Source organism: Sinocyclocheilus rhinocerous, unplaced genomic scaffold (assembly GCF_001515625.1).
Source record: "Sinocyclocheilus rhinocerous isolate Xijiao unplaced genomic scaffold, SAMN03320098_v1.1 scaffold671, whole genome shotgun sequence".
Classification (NCBI taxonomy): Eukaryota; Metazoa; Chordata; class Actinopteri; order Cypriniformes; family Cyprinidae; genus Sinocyclocheilus; species Sinocyclocheilus rhinocerous.
Genome location: NW_015625021.1, coordinates 188,107 through 214,037, shown reverse-complemented (window position 1 = coordinate 214,037; position 25,931 = coordinate 188,107). Strand labels below are relative to the sequence as shown.

At 36.3% G+C, this 25,931-nt stretch overlaps 1 protein-coding gene across 5 annotated transcripts in view; it reads left to right on the top strand.

Moving 5' to 3' along the window:
• Positions 1 to 25,931, top strand: part of LOC107747102 (cAMP-specific 3',5'-cyclic phosphodiesterase 4D-like) — a 35,007-nt gene that overhangs the window by 4,734 nt on the left and 4,342 nt on the right. The window contains exons 1-11 of one of the 5 annotated variants that reach the window (XM_016561531.1): positions 2,387 to 2,894; positions 13,066 to 13,242; positions 13,635 to 13,671; positions 14,533 to 14,603; positions 14,717 to 14,766; positions 14,920 to 15,032; positions 23,074 to 23,167; positions 23,356 to 23,525; positions 24,434 to 24,532; positions 24,787 to 24,951; positions 25,060 to 25,159. In XM_016561531.1, the coding sequence (XP_016417017.1) occupies positions 2,767 to 2,894; positions 13,066 to 13,242; positions 13,635 to 13,671; positions 14,533 to 14,603; positions 14,717 to 14,766; positions 14,920 to 15,032; positions 23,074 to 23,167; positions 23,356 to 23,525; positions 24,434 to 24,532; positions 24,787 to 24,951; positions 25,060 to 25,159 (1,204 nt within the window). In that variant the 5' untranslated portion in view covers positions 2,387 to 2,766. Of the gene's footprint in view, positions 1 to 2,386; positions 2,895 to 9,223; positions 9,240 to 12,921; positions 12,952 to 13,065; positions 13,243 to 13,634; positions 13,672 to 14,532; positions 14,604 to 14,716; positions 14,767 to 14,919; positions 15,033 to 23,073; positions 23,168 to 23,355; positions 23,526 to 24,433; positions 24,533 to 24,786; positions 24,952 to 25,059; positions 25,160 to 25,931 lie in introns of those variants that run through there. The other 4 variants (XM_016561551.1, XM_016561545.1, XM_016561539.1 and 1 more) reach the window with 4 other exon arrangements.

Genomic DNA, 25,931 nt, shown 5'->3' with positions numbered 1-25,931 from the left:
TATATACTTTTGTAGGTGTGTGTGTGTGTGTGTGTGTGTGTGTGTGTGTGTGTGTGTGTGTGTGTGTTTACATAGCTCTGTGTCTCATAGTAGAGAATACTGTTGATCCTATTCACAGTTTCACACTATTCATACATGAATATCTCTGATGTTTTGATTTCAACAAATAAGATATGCTTTCCAGCCATCATAAATGTAAGTGTCTGTCTGATCCATTAGGGCTTGATTATTAAACCTCTTTGATGGGTTTGTGTGTGTGTGTGTGAGTGTGTGTGTGTGTGCGTGTGTGTGTGTGAGAGAGTGTGAGTGTGAGACTGAATTGGATCTGCAGTCTCGCCAGAGGTTTATTTTTCATTCAAAAGATACTTTTATTTAATCTGAGAAAATTAAAGTTCAGAGGAAGTATGCAGAATACATAACAGTTGGTGCTCTGGACTTGAATGATATCTGAAATCGTGCGGAGAGGTGAGCTATTATTTTTTATAAGCAAATTTACTTTTTTTTTTACCCTTGCAATAAATAGGCCTAGTTGATAATTTTAATTAAAAAAATAAATAAAAAACAATAAATTGTGCATGTAACTTCGTAGATTTACATTGAAAGTGAGACTGAAGTCATATCTGGAGAACACTATGTTATATATTGAGTTGGTGGCCTGGCAGGAAAGCAATCACCCAGAACACCCTAGCAACCACAGAAACTCCCTGGCAACCAGTTGTTGTTGTTAACTATAACTATAAAAAATGTTGTGATTTGAAATAAAGCTAAAATAAAATAAAATAAAAAGGTAAATACTTAAATAAGATGAAATACTTAAACATAAAAAACTTAAAATTAAAATTAAAATAAGTTGAATTACTAACATTACTAAACATAAAATATAAATAAAAGGTGAAAGTCTTAAAATAAAAAAAAAACTTAAATGAAAATTAGAAAAGTTGTGTTGGCAACTAACTGAAATAAATAATTTGAAGTACTGAAATAAGGCTAAAATAACATAAAATATAAATATAATACAAAGTACTTAAAATTAAAGAACTTAAAAGAAAAACAGTTAAATAAAAATGTTGACTTGGCAACTAACTGAAATAAAATAAGCTGAAGTAAAATTAAAATGTAAAATTAAAAGGTAAATAGGTATATCTAAAGAAAACAAAAATTAATAAAAATTATTGATTAATTAATTAATTAATGTAAAATTAAAATATTTAAAAATTAAAATAAAAAATATGAAAATAAATTATTAATAAATACTATAATTTTATAAAAAAGAATACTAAGATAACACTGCTAACAACAACCAGAATGCTCTAGAAATGTACATAAAACCTAGTAAGAGCACCTTAGCAACCACATACAAAATGCACTAGAAACCACCCACAACACCATATCAGCTGTCTATCAGTGCCCTAGAAAATACTCAGCAACAGCAAAGCAACATGCTAAAAACATGATCATATGTCATATTTTGTGTAAACAACAATGAAACTCTCTAAACAAGTCATTCCCACATTAATATTTTAAGTCAGCATCCACTTTATTGTGGCAGACTGGAAGCAATTCTTGCAATAGATTTGGTGATGGTGCAGACAGTGTGTGTATGCATGTGACATTGGCTGTATGTGAAGGGCCTGTGAGAGAGCCGCTCCTCTAACCCCCATGAGCAAATATTTACCCTGATTTGAGCAGAGATCAGATTCAGTCCTGTGGGAAGTCAAATCAGGGAGATGAGGGTCCTCACGCTGCCACAGACGACTGAGCTATGAATGAAATTCTCCAGTATAAATTCTACAGCAAAATAAACATACATTAGGCCCCAAAAATATGTGGACACTGCAGTCACGCTTAAAATGAATGTAAATACATTAGAAACCAAATTTTGTTAAATGTAATCTGCACCATCTGATGTCTTTTTGCCATTTAAAATGACAAAGGTGCTAAAGAAAAAAAATGACATGTCAAAGTTTTTGTTGTTTTGTTTTGTTTTTCTCCAGAAGCTGTTGATTGAGCGTAACTTAACCTGGAATATTGCACTTGTTCCTCTAACTTTAAAAGTTAGATTCAGTTTGCACTTAAGTATATTCTTTCCATAATAAGTACTCTTTTTTTAAAGTGTCAAAAGTGTACTTCTTTTTCACAAGAAATGAGTATGTGCTGTTTATGTCACTTTGATATTTTGTAATCTAATGCAGTGGCATTCATACCTTTAGAGTTTGAGACATGTATACAGGGATATACTGTAAATGCACTTGGCTTATGGCTCGCTCCAGTAAAGAGTTAATATTGAGTCAGTCATCTGGTGGTTCCGCCTTCTCCATGGGCTGTGACTCACTGTTCAGCTGCCAGTCCCACACACACACACACACACACACACACACACACCCATATGAGGCCAGCATGCTGGTGTAAACTCATGTATACGAGTTCAGCTGTCTGAGCTGCCGGAGGGGAGTGAGAGAGAGAGACTGGCGCTTGGTGACTTTGGAAGTTTGTTTGTTTGTGAATTATCCTTGTATTTTACAGCAGATTTACAGACTATAAAAAAATACATTTTATGAGGACTAAAAGGAGTCAATGTGATTCTAAACTGAAGGATGGCGACTAGGCAAATGCGAGGTGTCTGGGGGAACTCGGTCATGTCAGCATGGCTCCATGTGTTCATCGCTCAGTAACTCAGCGGTGGGGAGCATGTGTTTCAGACTACATGAGAGGAACAGCTGATTTCTGGAGGGAAACTGCAAAGGAGCGAGAGACACGAAGGGAAATATGAGTTTGCCAACTGGCTGTGTCTTTCTTCCACCCAGCGACCGCACTTTTAAAGTTCGGAACGTCAATCTTTGCGGCTCTCCGTGTGCTGTCAACTGTCCGATTGACATTGTGCAGAAACGCAGGCGGTAATTGATTTTTTTATTTGTTATTTTGCTTGTGTTGTGTACAGAAACAGTTATGCAGGGATAGCGTTAGGGTCTTTAAAAGTGTTAAAATACGTTTTTACCAGTTCAACAGGAGCCAAGTAAGCCAATCGTAGGTTGATTTCCACAAAAAAGGGAGACAGTGAGGCTCTGCGGTGCTGTCAAAATATTTGTTTGAGCGGTCTGACATCAACTGCTTGCTCAACCAATAGTACGCAACCTTGAAAACTCCATTCATTTTCTCCATAGGGAAATTGATTTTTAGCAATAACTGGTAAACTTTTAAAGACAGATCTGTTGTGAGCTCAGAGGTTGTTGACTGATTGTATATGCTTTTGTTGAACCCATCTGTTTGCCTTAATTCAACATTTTCAAAATAATTGTGTTTAATATTGGAGTTTGTAGTTTAAAAAAAAAAAAAAAAAAAACTCCATTACCCATGATGCTGTACAGACATAGAGTAAAATCCCACCAATTATAGAGTCACAGTGAGCAAAGCATGGCAAAAGAGATATTTAGCTCCGCCCATTACCTGCAATGACATTATCAAGCCAGTCTCCCTAGTCCCTACGCTCTCAAAATGCTTAAATATTTGTATGTATATGCATATTTTGTCATGAACCAACAACTCTGAATGAACAGTTTTATATTTCTCTCCATTTAAATCCCTATGGAAAAAAAATTATGGGAAAAAATACTTCAGGAAACAGTGCCGCTGAAAAAGTGGGCGGGCACTAATGCACTCTATAGCAAATGTTAGGGGTGGAGCTGCTTGTTTGTCTGACCAATAGCAAATGGGGGCGGGGTTGAAGGGGAGATAGTAATGTTTGGGGAAAAAAAGTTTGAAATTGTTTTTGATTATCATAAAATGAAAGAGTATCAGTCTGATTTTTGTTATGTTGGCATTTTTGGGTGATTCTGTTATGCTTAATAGTGGCACTTATGAGTTGAGGATGTCGACATAGCCTGCATTAGAAAGAAATGGCAACATTTAAATGAACTGGTGTTATTGAAATAAAAAATATTGTTTAATGCCCCTGAATCACCTAAATATATTAATGTATACCCACAAAACTAGTTTTTATAAGTTAAATCAGGTAGAAATAGCTCTTACCGTTGGTAACAGTTGCATGATTTCCACTATTTACAGTGTGTATAATGCTTAATTTAGTAAGCAGTTTGTTATGCGAATGGCAGCACAGTTTTATTTCTTGCTGCCAATATATGCCAATATATTTCTTATGCCTGCTGCCAGCACCATCATGACATAGAGTAAAAGTTAAGTTTAGCATTCAGTTGCTAGTTTGTAGTTAACAGAAGCAGATTCATTTGAGGTCGTTTCTAATTATGTTGTGATTAACTCATAGCATTTTAGTAGATATGTTATGCATAGAGATTTTATATTTTATTTTATCCTGTTTCAAAGATGTTTGAAAAAGCTTTTTTCAAATGAATTAAGTTCTGCCAAAGACTTACTTTTTAGTTTAGTCCTTCATGGGAACCTGGAATGTGTAATTAAATAAATGCTATTTACAGCATTTAATATAAAAATGCATACAGCAATAAAAAGGCCAGACAACACACACAACCAGTGAAGCCTGATGAATCTTATGAAGTTGGTTCTTTTAATGAATTCAAAGTAACAAGTTACCAGTTTATGGATTAGCCATATAAATCCATAAATCCATTAGTCTTATTTGCATTTGGACAGTTGTTCTGTCAGTCTGTGTAGTGCGTCTCAAATAAGAACTAAAAAGTATATCCTTCATTCCCCAGTGAGCCACACATGCTGGATACATCAGAGAAATGAACTTTCCCTGGTGTTCATTCAGGATGTTTGTGTTTGTCATTAGCAGGTCCTGAGATTCTCTCATGGTTGAACCACGTACTGGTTCAACCTGAAATCAAATCATAAAATCATCAGTAATAAAAGTAATACACTACACATAAAAGATGTTTTTTTTTTTTAAAAGTAGTAAGCACATTTCATTCAAAATTCTAATTTATGTCTAGATCTTTTTTAACAAAATATATATAAGGTATATGTAAATACTTTTGCTCTCTCTCTCTCTCTCTCTCTTCTTATTTTATTTTTTTATTTAATTAAATTAATTTTTTTAACCATTACGGTATTTAGGGGGTGGAATGTGCTTACCACTTCATCCATTTAATTTATCATTTAATTATTCTTTTGATTTTGGTATGAAATGACCTGACAAGGTATTTACAATGATATAAAAAAATTATCTACGCTATCATAAATGTACTGTACCATTGTATTTCCATAGTACTGTAATTCCATGTTATTCTTTGAAGTTCCTTGGATTGTGTAAATACCATCACTGAGCACAATATATGACGTAAGATCTCCCAGAGTCCCTGTATATGAAGGGCCACACTGTCACTGCCAAATGCTTCTGTTTGGAAATAGTAGTCATAACCTACACTGATACTGTATGTAATGCAGATATGACTTCTTTATCTCAAACACATCAACCACGCTGTCTTTTATCTCAGAGCAAATTCACGTCACTTTCTGGACTGTGCACAGCAACACAGTCTGCCGTGATCGGTCTCTGTTTGTGACCGGGAAAGATGTGTGTGTGTGTGTGTGTGTGTGTGTGTGCGCATGGAATATTTCTGAATCTACAATAAGAAGTCTTGAGTCAACATTACTTTAAAGAGATAGTTCACCCCAAAAAATGCCATCCTTTTCTCCTCGTGTTGTTCGAAACACGTTCAAGCTGATTGTCCATACATTGAAAGCATTCAATGACCGCATCTTATCAGATTGCTTTGTCACCATACCCGAACAACTCCAGAGTTCAGTTATCATTAGGCTGAGACCACCTCATTCAGGCCATCTTGGACCGATTATTTTGGTGTGGATCTGAGCATGATTGCCATGTTCATAAGTATATGCCTAAACAAACCAAACTAAGGGATAAAACATGCCAGGTTCCCGAAACAAATGCTCCAAATGAGTCAAGTGTGAAAACTCCCTTAATATATTCTTTTGAGTGTTATTTTAGTATCACTGAGATACTTTCATAGTTTTTGTTAATATTGTGAATCAGTTTTTATTTTTATATATTCTGTTTTCATTTAAAATTTGGTTAAATTTTTAAGAATTTGTTTAGTTTTTGTGATTTTTGGTAGTTTTTGTTTTAATTTACATACGACTATGTAGTTTTTATTGATTTTTAGTTATTTTAGAACATGAAGTTAATCTAAACGAAAATGAGAAATGTAGCCTTGGCAGCTAGCCAAAATGAAATGTTTTTATATTTTATTTCAGTTAATGTAGAGAGAGCTGCATGATAAATAGTATTTTAATCGTGATCACGATTTCTGCTTCTCTTAGTTCAAGCATAATCGTCTGTGATATTTGCCTGCTGCTGGTTATTTATTCTGAAAGTTTTTCATTTTAGTTTGGTATTTGCGTTATCTTGCATTGGTAACAAGCGACCACACGCTTTCATGGCTCCAGTTGCCAGATTTCAGAGCGCAAATCCCCCAATCAGAGCCTCTAAAATGATATATTTTCTGCAACCACGTGCACACGCTTTGCTCTATTTTGAAAAAGCGCAGATAAGTTGAAAACATGTAAGTTGGAGTTTAGCATTCTCTATTGAGGTATTCTGCTCAAATAAATGTGTAATGAAGCTCACTAAATCTGCTTATGTGAAAGTGCAGTAATTCCGATGAAAAGTGAAAATTCTAAAATGACAATCATTGTGATTGTATTTGTTGGGCAAAATAATCATGATTATCAATTTAACAATCATCTAATTTTTAAGTACCATTTGTTAATGGTTTTAATAAAAAAAAAAAACAGGTTTATATGGGTTTAGAACTACAATCGGGGTGAGAAAATGATGACAGATTTTTTAACTTTGGGTGAAATGTGAAATTATCTGCTTTTGTGGCCCAATTGAGACACACAGGACAAGTGGCTGCTGTTTTAATGTTCGTTTTGGGGTGATTATTACCTCATTTGAGCAGGAAGTTGCAGCAGCCATGCTTGAATTACTCATTTATTGGAACGTTTAGATTTAACCCTTTAATTGCCCCACCAAGAAAAAGGCATTTGAAAAATTTTTTGTTTGCATTTCTTATCTCCTTATGTCGCTAGTTACCACCCTCAATGTTTTTTTTTTCAACACATCATGGCACCAAGTAACATCATTTTGTAAAGTTAGGGCTCTTACAGTGTAATATGTCAAAAAAATATGCTTACCTTGCCAAATTTCACCAAGAACAGTTCACATGGCAGGAGTGATTTCTTTGTTTCTGAGATCCATGTTAGAAGAAGTGTTGAGACAAGTGCTGTTGATTGACACTCTGACATCTAGTGGATTTTTTTGGCATAACATACCTCAACCAGATGGTAGAGATGGCTCAATCTGCTTGAGTTAAGTTAGGTACTCCTCTCAATAAAATATAGTGACTCAAAATGTGCTCAACCATTTGGTCGAGCAGGCCGTTAAAGGGTTAAGCCACATCTGCACCTCTAATCGGGGTCCGTCCATCTCCGCAGAGCTGCTCTAGGCCCATCATGCACTGAGTCTTTATGACTGGCCACTGTGCACTTTAATTGGCTCTGCTCAGTAAGCGATGTGTCCTGTCCTGTCACGATCGAAGCAATGTTCCAAATAAAGACCGATCCCTAATCAGAGACACTAGAGTCAGAGCTCTGGAATACAGCTGGTGTTCAGGTGAACGAGGGAGAAGAACTGTCCTTTATTACTGCAGACCTCTCATCGTGCTCTTCACACCAAGAGGTTATTGATCCCACCATCCCAGATCTCTCCCATAACATGAGCTCCTGGTGGGATTGGGGTCCTGTCTGTCTCCAGTGCCTCGTGTTTGCCTGTTCAGAGTCACACATAAGCAGGCAAAAACACAGTAATGACTATGAAAGTGTTTAAAATCATCAGCTGGAGAACATGTGTGGTTTGGGTCATTCTTTGTTACTACATTTTATAATGTGTAATGGAGTTTATAATGTAGTCTTGTCAGGGTTGGGCAAAATTCTGAAATTTAGAATCAACTTTGAATATTTATAAAATCATAATTAGACACATTTCTATAATGTAAATATTCAAAACAATATTTTCATGCAGACTCACAAAATGTTAAGCACATAGTTTTTCATTTATATATATATATACACACTAATGTAATACAGGCGTGAAAAGTAATACGAAAATTATTCCGCTATCTTAATTAATAATTATGGTTCTTATTGTCATTGTTGAAAACAATGAATTTTTCAGAATTCAGAATTTTAGAATTAACTTTGAATATTTATACAATATTTAAATTTTAAATATTTTATTTATAAAATATTTAAATATTTAAATATTTAAAATGTAAATATTCGATACATAATATTTTTATGCAGACCCACAAAATGTTAAGCACATAGTTATGTAGTATATAATTAAATTACAAAAAAATATTTAAAAACTAACTTGTTTGAATTTCATTCAGTTTAAAATTCAAATTTGAACTACAATTCCGCATTCTGCTTGCCACCTTCAAATTCCCTAAATCTGTTGAACTAAATCTGTTTCTCCCCTGCATTAAGATTCACATCTAATGACATTAACAATGAGTGTTGAATTATGAAACATGTACTTCACTGGAATCACTTACATTGATGACGACTTGGATAACTGAGAATCATCTCTACTGTACATATTGCTTCATTTTCCTTACTTCCACGTACAGTATTTGTACAAGCAGTTTGTTTTATACCTTGAGTAAACAGTGTGTACTAACATTTTACTTGTGACTGTGTACTAATCATTCTCACTAAACTAATCTAACTCTTTACCCTGGAAGATACTCATAATGTATTACCTGTGAATCTGCCTGTTCTTTAAAACCAAAACAAATAATACCAAAAATTAAAAAGTGCACCATTTTGCAAAAATGAAGATTCTATTTTAGAACTATGGCAGTTTATATTATAATTTGTGTGTAATATTTTTAAATGTATAGTTATATTATATTTAGGGAATTTGGAGGAAAATGTGTATTCAATTGTAGTGAAAATAATGTTACAATGAAAAAAAATTGTAATACTCTTAAAAATAGGATTTATTTTCTTTTTGCTAAGTGCAGCTTCTTGTTTTTTCTGTAAAGCGTGTCTGATCCTGAAGCTATCTGACATGCGTTTCTGTGGTATTCTACAAATCTGTCAGCTTTAGCATGCTGCGACTTGTCTGTTGGCAAAGAGCATTTATGCGCGTGTGTGTGTGTGTGTGTGTGTGCGCGGTCAGAATACGAGAGAAAGAGAAAGGAATGGATGTGTTTATGGTAAAAACACTATATTAAGTTAATGCATTTAGATTTTAGTCTAAATAATTCAAGGTCTTTAAAAGAAATATCAAATCAAACTGGTTAATCAAATGTAAGAAATACATCTTTTTATTCTTCAGGAAATATTTATATGGTAAGGCTGTCATTGGATTTGTGTCCAGGCTTTTTACTAAAAGTCTTGAGAGTTAGAATGGCAGTCTGCTTGCGAACGCGACCAAGATCTGCTGAAAAGCACGTACTGTGGTAAGTTCACTGTTGACATTTGCCACATTATACAAACTCCGGCATTTTGTCAGACTGCTCTTCAGAACTCGTATTTTGTACTTTGCTCTTCCCTCTCTGTGGAAATATATGGATTTTGGTACACAATACTGAATTCTGAGAAAGAAAAAGGTCCTGTAGGCTGTAATTGTACTATATTCTGACATTGTTCTCTGTATTTTATGCATTATTATAAATCTTCTTTCCCCAAAACCACATAAATAGTTGATCTGCTTGTCATGAGACTGGCTGTTTCTCTGATAACATATGTATGTTGGCAAGACATATTTTTGATACCTGTGTGCTTTAGTCTGGAAAATAGAGCATTGACTACATGTCTGAAACATTTCCTTTGGTTATTAGCTAATATAAACAAACATTTCAGTATATTTATTAGATGTTTATACACAATAATAAATACTATATTATTTCCAGACATCTTGAATTTATCTTGTGCTCAGAGTTTACCAGTTTACCAAGATTTGCACAGTTCTACTGAGTAATGGGTCTAATGAGTCTAATGTAATATCATAAAATAGTTGAATTATGGCTGCAGCATATGCAGCATAGAATGCACACAATGATTTTGCTGGTGATAAAATGAAGCAATGACTTCAATATCAAAATTATTTGATGTGAGATTATTTAAATCGAATGGGTTAAACTTCACTATCAATGGTGTTCAAGTTATTGAATACAAAAAAATCCAGAATTCCAGAATCAACTCAAATTGACACATTCAGTTAATAGATTCATACAGAGTTTGCTTCTGATTCAGAGTTTGCATCTGAATCATATATATATATATATATATTAGTGCTGTCAAACGATTAATCGCGATTAATCGCATCCAAAATAAAAGTTTTTGTTTACATAATATATATGTGTGTGCTGTGTATATTTATTATGTATATTTAAATACTCACACATGCATGTATATATTTAAAGGGGTCATATGATGTTGCTAAATCAGACTGGAACTAAGGTTTACCTTCCAACAAGACAATGACCCTAAGCACACAGCTAAAATAACGAAGGAGTGGCTTCTCAACAACTCTGTGACTGTTCTTGAATGGCCCAGCCAGAGCCCTGACTTAAACCCAATTGAGCATCTCTGGAGAGACCTAAAAATGGCTGTCCACCAACGTTTACCGTCCAACCTGACAGAACTGGAGAGGATTTGCAAGGAGGAATGGCAGAGGATCCCCAAATCCATGTGTGAAAAACTTGTTGCATCTTTCCCAATAAGACTCATGGCTGTATTAGATCAAATGGGTGCTTCTACTAAATACTGAGCATTTTTCAGTTTTTCTTTTTTAATAAATCTGCAAAGATGTCAACAATTCTGTGTTTTTCTGTCAATATGGGGTGCTGTGTGTACATTAATGAGGAAAAAAAATTAACTTAAATGATTTTAGCAAATGGCTGCAATATAACAAAGAGTGAAAAATTTAAGGGGGTCTGAATACTTTCCGTACCCACTGTATATATATATACTGTATATACTTTTAAAAAAGTTGTAGATAATACTGAATTAACCTAAATACATTAATTTGTACCAACATAACTAGCTTGTATGGTTTAAGAAAATATACAATATATTAAAGAAATACTGGTCAGCTTTATAGAGAATAAGTGTTTCTTGTTTTCTGAAGAATCATCTGTACAGGCACCACCCAAGCCAGCACTTTATGACTCTTGCGTCTTGTTTTTTTCCTGTGGCACATTTTTTCATATGGGTTCCCGTCTCTAAAGTGCCAAGGTCAGGCTGCGGGACACACCAGGACAAAAAACATAAAAGAAAGAATGGGGTCGTGTTTGGCCTTTATTGTCAGAGAAGCTCCCTGTTGTTTCAGGGACAGTGTCCTTTAATGATCACATCTGTGTCTCAGTGCCAGTTCACCACTTCTCATAAATGCCTTTGTGAAGCCCAGCTGCTTAGGGTCCATCCAAAACATCAGGAGTAAGGTTAACTTGAAGAGATAAAATGGATGTTTTTCCTAGAATAATATTCAAACTTTAATTGGAATCTTTTGAAAAAAAATGTGCAATTCTGTAAAGACTTGAACAAAACTAAAAAAGAGAAAGACAAAATCGCACGAACAGTGTGTGAGATACAGCCCATTCATCAATACAGCTGCACATGCTTTAAAGTCAATATGGATTCAGAATTATTAACTCTATCAAAATATAATAAGTCATTCTGCCTTTTCACATCCCAATCACGTTATGATTTCTGAATGGAAAGAAGCAACATTTTACCTGAGAAACTAAAAATAGACCCTCAACCGCTTAACCTTCACCACAGATATAAATAAACCAAAAGCAGTCCTGGCTCACTTTCTCTTCAAGTCAGTCCGAATCAGAGCAGAGAGTTCTTGAATTCAGACCTACAGACAGTCCTACAAATGAAGGCCTGTTTCTCTTCTTTTTGTGTTGACAGCTTGTGGGCCAGAGGTCTTCATTTACTTGCAATCATGAATGAAACTATGGCTGCACGATAAGTCATTTTATTATCATGATGACGATTTCTGCTCCACTTGATTTATTATGCATCATCGTACGTAATATTTGCCCACTGGTTATTTATGTTGAAAAAGTTTCATTTTAATTTTGCATTTACATTATCTTGCATTGGTAACAAGCTTTTTGCAGTTGCCAGATTTATGAATTTAAATCCCCCAATTATCTGGCAACCACACACAGCTGAAAACACAGACAAACATAGAAGTTGAACTTTAGCGTTTTCCGTTGAGATATTCTGTTCAAATAAGTGTAATACAGCCAGTCTGTTTTCTTTCACGTGGTCGTCTACACTTTTTGCTGCAACTCAATCTTTGAGGAAACCATGTGAGAAAATTCAGTAATTCTGATAACACGTTAAAAAGATATTAAAATGACAATAATCGTGCTTAATACTTTTAAAAAGATTCTCAAAAAGATTATCATATGCACTATTCTATGACGTTTTGTAGTATAAATAGTGCGAGTAATGTGTTCACACTGAAAATTCCAAAAAGAAAAAGTGAACTTTAAATACCCGGATGATGCACTTAAATAACCAAAAAAACGAAGTGTGGAATGTTGAACATTTTATGCACTCAACTGTCGCACCTTTAATTACGTAGTGAAGGGGGAGGGGCTATCAGACTCTGTTTATGAATGACAAAATAACCTTATATAATTCATACACTACATGGTTGAGTACACAGTGCATAAGTACATAGTGTATAAGTGCATACTGTATAGTGCGTCATTTGGGACGCAGCTTATATTTTTTTGAGTAAAATAATCGTGATTACTATTTAGCCATTATTGTGCAATCCTGTATTCATTCAGAATATATTAAAAATAAACATCATTCTGTCCTTTTCTCTTGGGTAATCACAGATTTAACATTTAAATTAACACTTGTCCTTGCAGTTGCAAGAATGGCAGTGCCTGAAATGTATGTTGCCATTTTCAGTATTCCTTTAATCAAATGTGTGGCGTTTTCTTCTTTTTGACTGTCAAAATGTTCCCTCACATAATTAACTTCCTGTCACCTGTCTTTCTGTTGCAGTTTCGATGTGGAAAATGGGTTGTCAATCGGGCGCAGTCCATTGGACCCCAGTCCGAGCTCAGGTCTGGTTCTCCAGGCCAACAGCCAGAGACGCGAGTCTTTCCTTTACCGCTCGGACTCGGATTTCGACCTCTCGCCCAAGACGATGTCCAGAAACTCTTCGATGGCCAGCGAGCTGTGAGCTTTCAACATGCACTAAAGCAAAATATGTCATAGTACTTTGTCACTGGACTGGCTCAACGGATTTTCTGATTTCCCACTTAATTATTATTTCCATCTTTCAGCATGTAGCTCTTGAGAGCAGTACATATATGTATACCATTATGAAAACTAAAGCGTCACATTTAAATTCATCAGTGATTAATTGAAGGAAATGATTTAGTCTGTGATTGGAGGAAAAGGGGTTAAAACGTAAGAGGGATTTGGCAACCAAAGTGGAACGTTTTTTCAGCATCAGAGAGAAATATTACATATGTACCAGTCAATCATTTACAATGAGAAAATAAATTCAATATTGCTATCTTGCTAAATTAGTAATTTGATCATGATTGTTGACTTCTCTTTTGCAGTCATGGGGAGGACATGATTGTAACGCCATTTGCTCAGGTCAGTTAGTTATTAATTTGGTAATCTTAAATATTACCCCTTAAATGATAAAGTCATTATTGTGTTAAATGAGCAAATCACTGAATAGAAATCTACACTGCTATTAGAATTGCATAGATAATGTTATGAGGTTAATGGGTTTTAAATGGGAATTAATGGGTTGTAAAAAAAATACATAAATAAATAAATATTGACATATGAAATATTGAATTTGTTCAAACTGCTGATTGATTCAGAAATAAAGCAAGTGAGTGTCTTTATGAAAAATATATTGAATCATTGACTCACTTTATTTGATCAAAAATGTGGATTCATACAGAAAAAAACACAGCTGTGTTGCTTGAAAAGACACAACAGTTCAGCTCTGGCTTTGTTTGGAACTTGAAAAAACTGAATAGTGTGCCTAAAATTGAACACAGTATTAACTGTCTTTATTGAACTGTTGCATAAAATCAAAATCAGGAAATTCAGGAAAAACAGCACTCTTGCTTGTATGGTATTGCTAAACTATATCATACAATATAAATATAAAACAAAAACCCATCCAGTGTAAGATGACGTACAGGTCCAGGCAGCAAGATTAAATCTGTTAATAATTTAAACATGTTATTTCTTCAATAATTCATCGCACCAAATTAATGCACTAAATCTGTAGACCTAATATATATGTAAAAGCTTTTATATTTGCAATTTCAAAGAGTTCACATAATTGTGCAAGGTACTGTGCACATTGATTTATAATAAGATCTGTGTAAGAAAGTGTTCTGTATTCTGTGGCCATTGTATTGTGCAAATACTTGAATGTGTAATATGTTTGTTTGTGTGTGTGTGTGTGTGTGTGTGTGTGTGTGTGTACTGTAGGTTCTTGCCAGTCTGCGAACAGTGAGGGGTAACGTTGCAGCTTTAACCCACGTGCAAGATAGAAGCAACAAGTGAGTCTGTAGCCGAAACACTTTCAGACAGGCAGTGAATGGAAGGATTAATAAGAGAAAGATTTATAACAGTTGTCACATGAAGTCTCTTAAATCTTTTTCCTTCATAATAGGAGACTGTCAGGCACTAACCCTCAGTCTACCTGTAAAACAAGCCTGTCCGGTGAGTGTAAGAACATGAGCTGGTCTAGCCAAAGATGAGGACTTTTCCTTACTGTAGACCTCAGCCACGTTTATAGATGTAAATGGTTGAACATCCGAATACTTAACATTAACGTATTATCGATGTTCTGACATCTGAGGTTGTTTGTTTCAGATGAAGCATATCAGAAACTCGCTGTCGAGACCCTTGAAGAGCTGGATTGGTGTTTGGACCAGCTGGAGACCCTGCAAACACGGCACTCTGTCAGTGAAATGGCCTCCAATAAGGTATTTAAAGCAATATTTCAGTCAAAAGTGACATTTTGAATCATTTGCTCTTACAAGAAAATGAGATGATGTATGAGCTGTTCTTATCCATGCAGTGAAAATGTATTTATAATGACAAAAAAGCAACATAAACTGGCCATACAGTACAGCCTTTACACTATATTAGTACACTTCTCTAGCTCACAAGTCACATATGCCATCTGTGGAGCAGATTTTATGTCATAAAGTCTGTAGTTCATAGTTCAACTTTTCATTGGCTCATTTAAAAGCTATTTGTTAATTATAACTATTAAAAATCATTTTAGTTAATTGAAATAGAGCTGAAATAAAATAAAAATATAAAATGAAAAACTTAACCCTCTACCGCATGGTGTGGCCATATGGCAACATACTCGTTTTTTTTGTTGGAAAGAGAATACCTTAGTTTCAATGATGTGCTTCTTCCTCTCATAAGATTGCGTAATGCTGAATTTTCATGAACTGCAATGTTTTTGGTTTTATGTCAATATTTTATGATACATGATATACAGGATTATATTTGTTTTAACTGTATTTATTGCAATTTAAATAATATTCATGACAAATGTAATTCTGGAAAGAGAAGACCTTAGTTTAGCCAATGATGTGCTTTGGGTAAGTCACATGACATGCAGTTTTTTTTTTCTGTGGCGAGATTTCTGACAGACTGCCGTCTCTTGTCGGTAGTTGCTGAAAGCAAACTAAAACGTCAGTAACAAACAAGGACCAATCCATGTCACTTCCACAAAAAAATCGGAAACATCACTGTATTGATGTTATGATGACATATTCACCTCTCAAAAAAGTTTTTATGAAATTAGTTTTTGGTAAATCGTTCAAATGTATGTGATGCCAAGCAGCAACACTGTGCAACAGTGGAATGACATTATTACAATAGTTTAGCTAGCTAGCAAGATCAGCTGCAATCTGTTAAGCTAACAATAACAACATTAATACTAGTGATATAATGTTGAGTAGTCGTATGTTAATGGCATTTGTATTATGACAAAAAAGAATGGAATAAATAAAAGCACAAGTGTTTGGAAAGTATGTATAAGGTATAAGTACTGTGTTAAAGCTTATAATAGCACCAATTGAATCAACACAAACGACATTTCTGAGGAAAAATATTAACTATAAGTAAACTTGCACTTATTCTAAGTTAGATCCACTATTGTATGCCGTTGCCGTAGTGCAACATATCATAAAGTACATTAAAATAATATTTTTTTCCCCCAATTTTTTTTTACAGCACTTCAAGTTAAGCCATTCTTAGAAAAGAAATGAGTCAAATATATTTTTCTATAGGTCTATCATAATGCGCGCGGTAGAGGGTTAAGTTATAATTAGAATTATTTAACTAAATTTACAAAACCTAAACTAAAATTTTAATAGTAATAAAATAAATATGATATATATATATGAATAAATACCATTTTAGTATATCAATAATACTAAATAAATAATGAATAATACTAAAATAACACTGCACACATATCATATGACTTCAAAAGACAACTGAATGAGTCATATGAACTATTTCTACGATACTCCTTGTAATAAATATACTTTAATAGATTAAATTGCCTATTAATACGTTTTTGGGTACAGAAAGGTAGTACATTTTGATTTTAAGGTCTTTATGTTAATAATAACATGTCAGTAACTTATAACTCAGTCTTTGAATTAAATTCCTGTTTGATGTTGTGCATGTTCCACACCCAGAGCCATGCATAAAGACAGCAACAATGCAAAACAATGCCAGCATATTTCAGTACAATGCTAAAGAGAAACTTAGACGTAAGCAATGTTGGCAGAGTGGTTTCAGTTATTGCAGTGCACGAGGCATACACATCAAAAGTGTGGTGTTTCATTGCAGTGCTCCATATTCATTTTATATTATGTGTTAATCAGGGTTGAAAGTCATTTTGCTGATGCATGATTACATAACCCCGACATGCACTGTAGTGTCTGAATGAGTGTTTCCTCACACAGCTTTTGGTATGGACTCAGTTACCATGGTAACCGGGTAACAGTGTGATGAAAGTGACCATTGTGCTGCAGGGCTGATCACTGGCAGTGTGATACACACTCATTTTCTTCATCTGCTGTTCACAGTTCTATTCATTGTATCAGTTGCTGTTGTTATTATTGCACTGAAAGCAGTCCCATAAGTACAATAAATGGAGTGTAATAGAGTGCATTAGTGTCCGCCCACTTTCTCTGGTTTCAGAAAGTATTATTTAAGTATTTTTCCCATAGGGATTTTAGCCATGAAGCCATGAACCAAACTAACCAGCTCCGAGGAAAATCACAATCTTACAAACTTTGATTTGAAGCAAAAAATATATGAAAATCAGACAAAAATACAACGGTATGGTATACTTAAAGGGGTCCTATTATGCTCTTTTACAAAGTCTTGATTTTGTTTTGGGGGTGTACTAGCAGCAGTACTTACCACACATTTTACAAGATTAGATATTTTGTCAGTGGTGCTCAGAATCTACAAATCATTTGCCATCGTACTCAGTCATCTCTCCTACTTTGTTTGATGTGGTAAGTGAAATTTTATGTACTGTAATGTAACAGGCAACCGTTAGCAAACGTTATTTGTTTTCCGTGCCTTTCTGAATACGAATTCACACTTCGGGCACACCCCCACCCGCTGAAAAAGAACTGCATTTACTATGTACAGATAAGTGCAACGGTAATGTTGGAGAGACTTTTGACTTTCAGGATCTGATTCAGACTGGGATGAGTGAACCCCCTGGGTGCCGGTTAGAGCACAATAATTATATAAGGATGAGGACACTGGTGATCAGGTTTATGGAATGTATTGATAGGAGATTATCAATGACAGGCAGTAGAGGCATTAGTCTGGAACACAAGAAATACAATAAAGTATAATGAATAACTAACAATAACTAGGCATATACAATTATAACATCCATTGGTAAATAAAGACAGCCAAAGCATACTAAATCCTCATCATTAACATGGTTTTGTGAAATATACAATCCAAGAAGGGAAAAAAGGTATCACATTGTACATTATAAGCCATAAGCGATCATCTGACATGATAAACATCACTCCATATATGGATATAATCGCGGCACATCACAGTGATCGCTCGTTTGGCATCATGAACAGCTCGAAATGTCAAATCACGTCATAAAGGTATCATTGAAAACCAAAACAGTGATATACATCTCAATAAAGAAGAAATAATCACATATATAACAGCATCCTTAAGCTCAACCGACAGAAACAACGGCTGTGGGCATGTCTGGACGTGTGTGTATGACGCAGTTATAAATAACTCAATACCGATCTCCATAGACACAAAAATAAAGCAAACAGGCTTACTTGTAGGTCAATGACTAACACCTCAAAGTAACTTCTGCAGGAAATATCAGAAATAAACAGGAATTAACGTCCATTCAGCGTTCAACAACAGCAGCGACTCAACTCACGAGACTACTCAGCCGGATGATGACATGCAATATCAGAATAAAAGCGCTCTCTTAAGTAATATGTATTATGTTTATTTCAAAAATTCTGAAATTCAAAAGGTACTGTAAATATGCACTGCTGTCAGTTTTAATAGTTATGAATTACTTTACGTATTACAAAACATGAAGCACTTCTTCTTCTTCATCGTCGTCTTGTCTGATGCACTCAACCAAGTGTTCTAACCAGGACCTCACCCCTCCCCCCACCCCCAACCATTCGAATTTCCAAAGGCGGGATTTCTTTTAATGATATTCTAATGGGCCGCTTTGTGACATCACAAAACCTGGAAAACAGCGCTGTAGTCCAAACGAGCTGTTCGTTGTAGTTCGTTTAAAACAACATATCTCCCTTTGGAGTGGACTTTGAGATTTGTAACTTTGTAGATCTTTTTTATACCCAAACACTACACACTGACTAAAATTCAAAAAGTGAAAAAGAATAATAGGACCTCTTTAACAGCTTTAGTGAGGGAAGGAACTACAATCCCATGAAGCATTGCAAATGACATTGAGCAAATTAAAAATTTTAAACTATACATTTATCTATGGTTGTATCTATAGAAACGATATATTTTATGTTCATTGCATAAAATGCATGTCTATACAAATATTAAAGTATTTTGAGAGTGTAGGGAGACCGACTTGATAACGCCATTCGCGGTGCTTCATGGTAGTGGGCGGAGCCAAAGATCTTGTTTGGCACTCTTTGCTCACTGCTCTCTGATTGGTGGAATTTTTGGTTACACTATTTTAAGGTGTCCTTGTTACAGTGTAATTATACATTTAAGTACTGAAGAATATTAATTAAGTACATGTACTTACTATATGGTTAGGCTTAGGGTTACTTGCATGTAATTATGCATAATTAATTGTTATTATAATAGTAAGTATATGTAACATTTGTAACAAGGACACCTTAAAATAAAGTGGTACTGAATTTTTGCATAGCATCATGGGTAATGTAGTTCCCTTTCTGTCGTTCACTCCGATGTTGTGTCGAGTGTACGACACTAGGGGTCGCTCTTGGGAGCCCAAACACCTCTGACATCTTTGAGAAAAGGCCAATGAAATTGGGTGTGCAGATTTTGCATAGCTGGCCACGCCCCGGACATCCGGGTATAAATAGGCCAGCATGGCATCTGCTCACTCGTTCTGTTTTTCTGGAGCTGAATGCAGCGTCTCTCACGGAGAAGTTGCGATCATTCACCTCTCGATTCCTCGTCGTTGGATCTAAGGCAATCAGCGGTCTCTCCCTACTTATACACAGATAAGTGATGTGAGTGTACCCCTGGGTGCTTCACCGGCGATCTCTAGAAGAGCAAATTTCCTCTAAAAGAGTACAATTTCTCTGAAAGAGCTACACGGGTGGAATTGTGTGTTTTATCATGCCTTTGCGTCCATGTGTTTCTGGTTGCGATTGGCACATCTCGAAAGACGACCGGCACGAGCGTTGTATTCAGTGTTTGGGCCGTGCTCATGCTGAGGCAGCACTTGTGGATGGTTCGTGCCCCGCTTGCGAGGCACTTCCCATCGGCACGTTGCGCTCGTGGCTCGGGTTCTTCACCAAAAGACCCCGAGTCATTGCAGCTGCTTGCCGCTCTGGTCCTTCTACCTACAGGTATGAGGCCGCAGCGATGTGCACCGCGGAAGAGCATGGGGAAGAGGGATTAGTTTCGCCGGGGCAATCCCCGCGAGCTTCCCGTTCTTCCCTTGCTTCGTGCTTACCGGTCGAGTTTCCAGATGAGTTTGAGAACCCGTCCCTGGACAGTGGTGAATACCATTACTCAGGCCAGAGCCCCCTCGACAAGGCAGCTGTACGATCTGAAGTGGCACGTTTTCGTGAATTGGTGTTCTTCCCAGTGGAAGGAGCCTCTGAGATGTGGCATCGGATTTGTGCTCTCCTTCCTCCAAGGAGGCCTTGACAGGCATCTGTCTGCTTCTACACTTAAGGTGTACATGGCCGCGATTGCGGCTAACCACGAAACCATGGGAGGCAGATCGGTGGGGAAGCACCTGGTTATTAGATTCCTCAGAGGCGCCCAGAGGTTGAACCCTCCGAGGTCACGTCTCATTCCCTCTTGGGATCTCACTGTGGTCTTGCAGGCCTTCCAGAGAGATCCGTTTGAGCCCCTTCAGTCAGGTGAGTTCAGTGCCCTCTCTATAAAGACGGCCCTCCTGACTGCGCTCACTTCTGTCAAGAGGATGGGGGATCTCCAAGGCCTCTCCATTAACGAATCATGCCTGGAGTTCAGGCCGGCAGACTCTCACATTGTCCTGAGACCTTGGCCTGGATATGTGCTCAAGGTTCCCACCACTCCTTTCAGGCACCAGGTGGTAACATTGCAAGCTATCCCTTTCCAAGAAGGGGACCCCGACCTGTCTCTGTTGTGCCCAGTGCAAGCCCAACGCACATACCCAGATCGCAGAGTTTCAGACGTTCTGAACAGCTCTTTATCTGCTTTGGAGGACAGCAGAAGGGGAATGCTGTCTTCAGACAAAGGATCTCCCACTGGATTGTGGATGCGATCCTAACGGCCTATCAAGCCAGAGGCCTACCTTGCCCACTAGGAGTGAGGGCTCACTCTAGCAGAGGTATGGCTGCATCAGCAGCCCTGGCGAACGGGGCCTCTCTAGCAGATATCTGTAGAGTTGCAGGTTGGGCTACACCGAATACATTTGCTAGATTTTATAATCTACGAATGTAACCAGTTCCTTCTAGAGTTCCCAACGTCAGTTCTTTGACTCAGGAGACTGGCAGGGTGTAGAGCTTGCTACCAGCGCTACTCCCACCAGGGTAATTATGCGCTTATTCAGTCCAGCTCAGGTTCCTTTCATGAACTCTGGACTACCCTTTCATCACATAAGCACTTTTTCTTAGCGAAGTTCGATGGAGAAACTTGCTATTAGAACTCATTACGAGGTAGGTTCCCTCGAGTGAACTCTTGTATTGGGTTAGTGCTCCACATGTAGTGGCTCCTCTTGAGGCCTCATGTGTGTATTCTCCACTGTATTGCCCCTGAGGCTCAGTGTTTCCCTAGACAGACATTCTGTTGATAGGTTCTGGGTCTTGGTAGATCTCCCCTTACGCGGAGCCCACCCCAGTGCCTTCCCTATGTGGTACTTCCTCTGTAAGTCCATAGGTGGATCTTCACATGCTACCTCCCCATCAGGTAGGATGTGATCTCCGTAGTGCCCTTTTCCCTAGAGGAAATAGTCACTGTCCCAACGTTACTACCAAGACTTTTCAGCTGTCATCATAAGCGATCATCTGACATGATAAACATCACTCCATATATGGATATAATCGCGGCACATCACAGTGATCGCTCGTTTGGCATCATGAACAGCTCGAAATGTCAAATCACGTCATAAAGGTATCATTGAAAACCAAAACAGTGATATACATCTCAATAAAGAAGAAATAATCACATATATAACAGCATCCTTAAGCTCAACCGACAGAAACACCGGCTGTGGGCATGTCTGGACGTGTGTGTATGACGCAGTTATAAATAACTCAATACCGATCTCCATAGACACAAAAATAAAGCAAACAGGCTTACTTGTAGGTCAATGACTAACACCTCAAAGTAACTTCTGCAGGAAATATCTTTTCAGCTTTTCAGCTGTTATATTATGGTGAATAGTACTATGGGAAAAGTCTCCGGCTGAGGGGACCTCTGCCTCTATGGCGGCTCTCCCGGATGTTGGAGAGTGAGGGCTTAAGTCTTGGGCGTTGGAAGGTTATGAGGAGGAGAGGTGCATTTGGTTGTGACACGTTGGTTTGTCAACATCTGCACCCCCGTGGACTCGTGACGCAGTTCAGCAGTTGTGGCATTTAGTATAGGGACCTCTAGTGTCGTACACCCGACACAGCGTCGGAGTGAACGACAGAAAGGGAACGTCTTGGTTACGTATGGTAACCCTCGTTCCCTGATGAAGGAAACGGAGACGTTGTGTCCTTCATACCACAACTCCAAATTACCTCTGAGTGGGTTGAGACGCTTCTCGACTCCTCAGAAGAGATCGAGTGAGCAGATGCCACGCTGGCCTATTTATACCCGGATGTCCGGGGCGTGGCCAGCTATGTAAATTCTGTACACCCAATTTCATTGGCCTTTTCTCAAAGATGTCAGAGGTGTTTGGGCTCCCAAGAGCGACCCCTAGTGTCGTACACTCGACACAACGTCTCTGTTCCCTCCATCAGGGAACGAGGGTTACCATACGTAACTGAGATGTTTTTCACCACAAATTCAAATTCCTATTCCACATAATTCTTTTAAAAATAAGTTGAATTAATGCAAACAGATGGGTCCAACAAAAGCACATACAATCGATTAACAACCTCGAAGCTAGTCTGTCTTTAAAGTTTTATCAGTTGTTGTTAAAAATTTTATTTCCCAAACTCGAGAATATAGAATATAATGAGTGTGAATATAGGCTATATGAATATAATTGAGAATATAATGTTTCTAATGTTTTGTTAATTTTATTTGTTGTATTATTTTTAGTTTAAAAGAATGCTCAACAGGGAACTTACTCAGCTGTCAGAGACCAGCCGGTCAGGAAACCAAGTGTCGGAGTTCATAGCAAGCACAATTTTACGTGAGTGACTTCGTCATTTAAATGTAATTTACAAATTTAGGAACTGGATTTATGATAACATTGTGTGTTCAGCATTAATTCAGAGGAATATATATGTAGTATTTTTCTTCTATTTTCCCAAATTGTGTCTTTCCTTTCAATCTGAATTTAGCTCAGGGCTTTTTACGTACTCTGTGTTTGTGTTGCAGAAAAACAGCATGACGTGGAGATTATGTCAGCAGCGTGTAAGGAGGAGAAAAAACGCCGTCCGATGTCTCAGATAAGTGGAGTGAGAAAACTGAGCCCCAGTCCGAGTCTCCCTCCAACATGCATCCCTCGATTTGGTGTCAACACACAACATGAGAGCCTCTTGGCCGAGGTGTCCCTTCATTTCACTCTTTGTCAGTTCTACTGTAGATCAGAATTGTAAGAAATAAACTAAGAATTGCGATTGCCTTTTACCAAATCAAAATTTTTTAAATCTCCTTTTAATTTTTGATTCCATGGTGAAAAAAAAAAAAAACAGAATTGCAAGATGTAAACTCGGAATTCAGAGGGAAAAAGTCAGAATTGTGAGAAAAAAAGTCAGAATTTTGTGCTTATATCTCGCAGTTCTGACTTTTTTCTCAGAACTGCAAGAAACAAAGTCTGATTTAAAAAAATTTTTATTCTATAGAGGAAACAGACTTCCATAAAGAATACACCAGTGGGTCTCACCCTTTTTGACTCTAATTGTCCACAGCAGTATAAACATATATTAATATATGTATGTATGTATTCTTTTTTTTTTTACTCACAATTTCTACCTGATAAAATAATTTAGAGCTTGTAATAACTAGAAACATGCATAATAAATATAAAAATGCCCATTGATTTTTACGTTTTTATTCATTTACACACCTTTCACAAGTCACTCTTTTTGTGTTCATTTTAATTTAAGTGCATTTTTATATTAGTCAAAAATCATGGTTCCTGGTTTGTTCAGTAAACAAGCAAATAACACTTCCCACTGAAAAAATAAATAAAAATGAAATAAATAATTTTGTTTAAATATACACACACACACATATATATATATTATTTAGTAATTAAATTTTTTTTTTTAAATATATTTATTGTCAAACTACTTTTTGTGAAATATTTCGATAAAGTATTTGTGATATCTTTCTTTAAATTACATCAAATTCAGAGATTCATAGTGCTATATTATTATTGTTGTTGTTGTTGTTATTATTATTATTATTAGTGCTCTTCAATGGAGTAGAATGACTGTCTTTTTCACTCTAGGAGCTTGAGGACATCAATCGATGGGGTATAGATATTTTTAAGATAGCAGAGTATTCTGGGAATCGGCCACTGACAGTCATAATGTACACCATTTTTCAGGTAAGATTTTTGTCTAGAAATATCTCTTGACATAAATGTTCCACTGCTTTGCTATTGTATTTCCTACTATTTATAAATAGTCTTGAATAAAACACAACAGACACATAGTAGAACTGCCAGAAGAAAAAGCTCATAATTTTATCACTATGTAGCATTAACTGAAAATAGCTTACTTGTTTATTTTTACGCTGACTTTAACTGCAGATTTACCTGATATTTGATTACTGCATGTTTCTATACTCTGTAATTCTCAGGAGCGAGATTTGCTCAAGACCTTTAAGATCCCATCGGACACCTTCTTAACTTTCCTCATGACTTTGGAGGATCACTACCATGTGGACATGGCCTACCATAACAATATCCACGCAGCAGATGTTGTGCAGTCCACACACGTTCTTCTCTCCACGCCTGCCCTAGAGGTCTGCATGGTTGATCACACACTCACATAGTGCTCATGGGAAGTGACCTATAAACAAACCAGCATATATTTGTTTGTTTGTTTCGTTTTGTTTTGTTATGACTTTCAGGATGTGTTCACAGACCTTGAGATCATGGCTGCTCTGTTTGCGAGTGCTATTCATGATGTTGACCATCCAGGATTGTCTAACCAGTTCCTCATTAACACAAGTATGACTCTTTAATGACAAACCATTCAAATAACTCCCAAATCCATTCACTTAGGCTCTGTCGCCAACACAAACACAGTTATTTAAAACTAGTGATACACCAAAATGAAAATTCAGGGCCAAAACCAAAGATTCCAGATGCACTGGGCTGAAAACTGAAAATAAATGTTATTTAATAATCAATTAAATTATCAAATGTATTTATTAAGCAACACTTAAAAAAAACATTTCAATTGCACAGAAGTTTTTATGTCTTTTTTTTTTTTATAACAGAATTATGTTTCTACCTTTTTTGTTAAAATATTTAAACAGTGGCTGTAATACATTTTTCATGACAGATTTACTCAAATATACATTAAATAATGAAGACAACAGGTTAAGTAAAAAATATAACAAATATGTAATATAGTGCATATATTCCACAAAATGTTCTTCTATATAGTTTTCTTTTTTAGTTTATGGACATTTAATATCTTTCCTGAGGTAAATATGACATTACGTGACATTGTTTACAAGCTGTTTTATTGACGTCTTCATGCAGTGGAAACACTGATTTTCACACGCCATTAAAAAGTGTCAAAACCACATGTATTGTTTGTTTCATGATAAAATTGAGAATATGAAAGCTGAGACTATGTTACATATTAAAGGGGTCATATGATGTTGCTAAAAAGAACATTATTTTGTGTATTTGGTGTAATGAAACGTGTTTATGCGGTTTAAGATTCAAAAAACACATTATTTTCCACATACTATACATTATTGTATTGTTT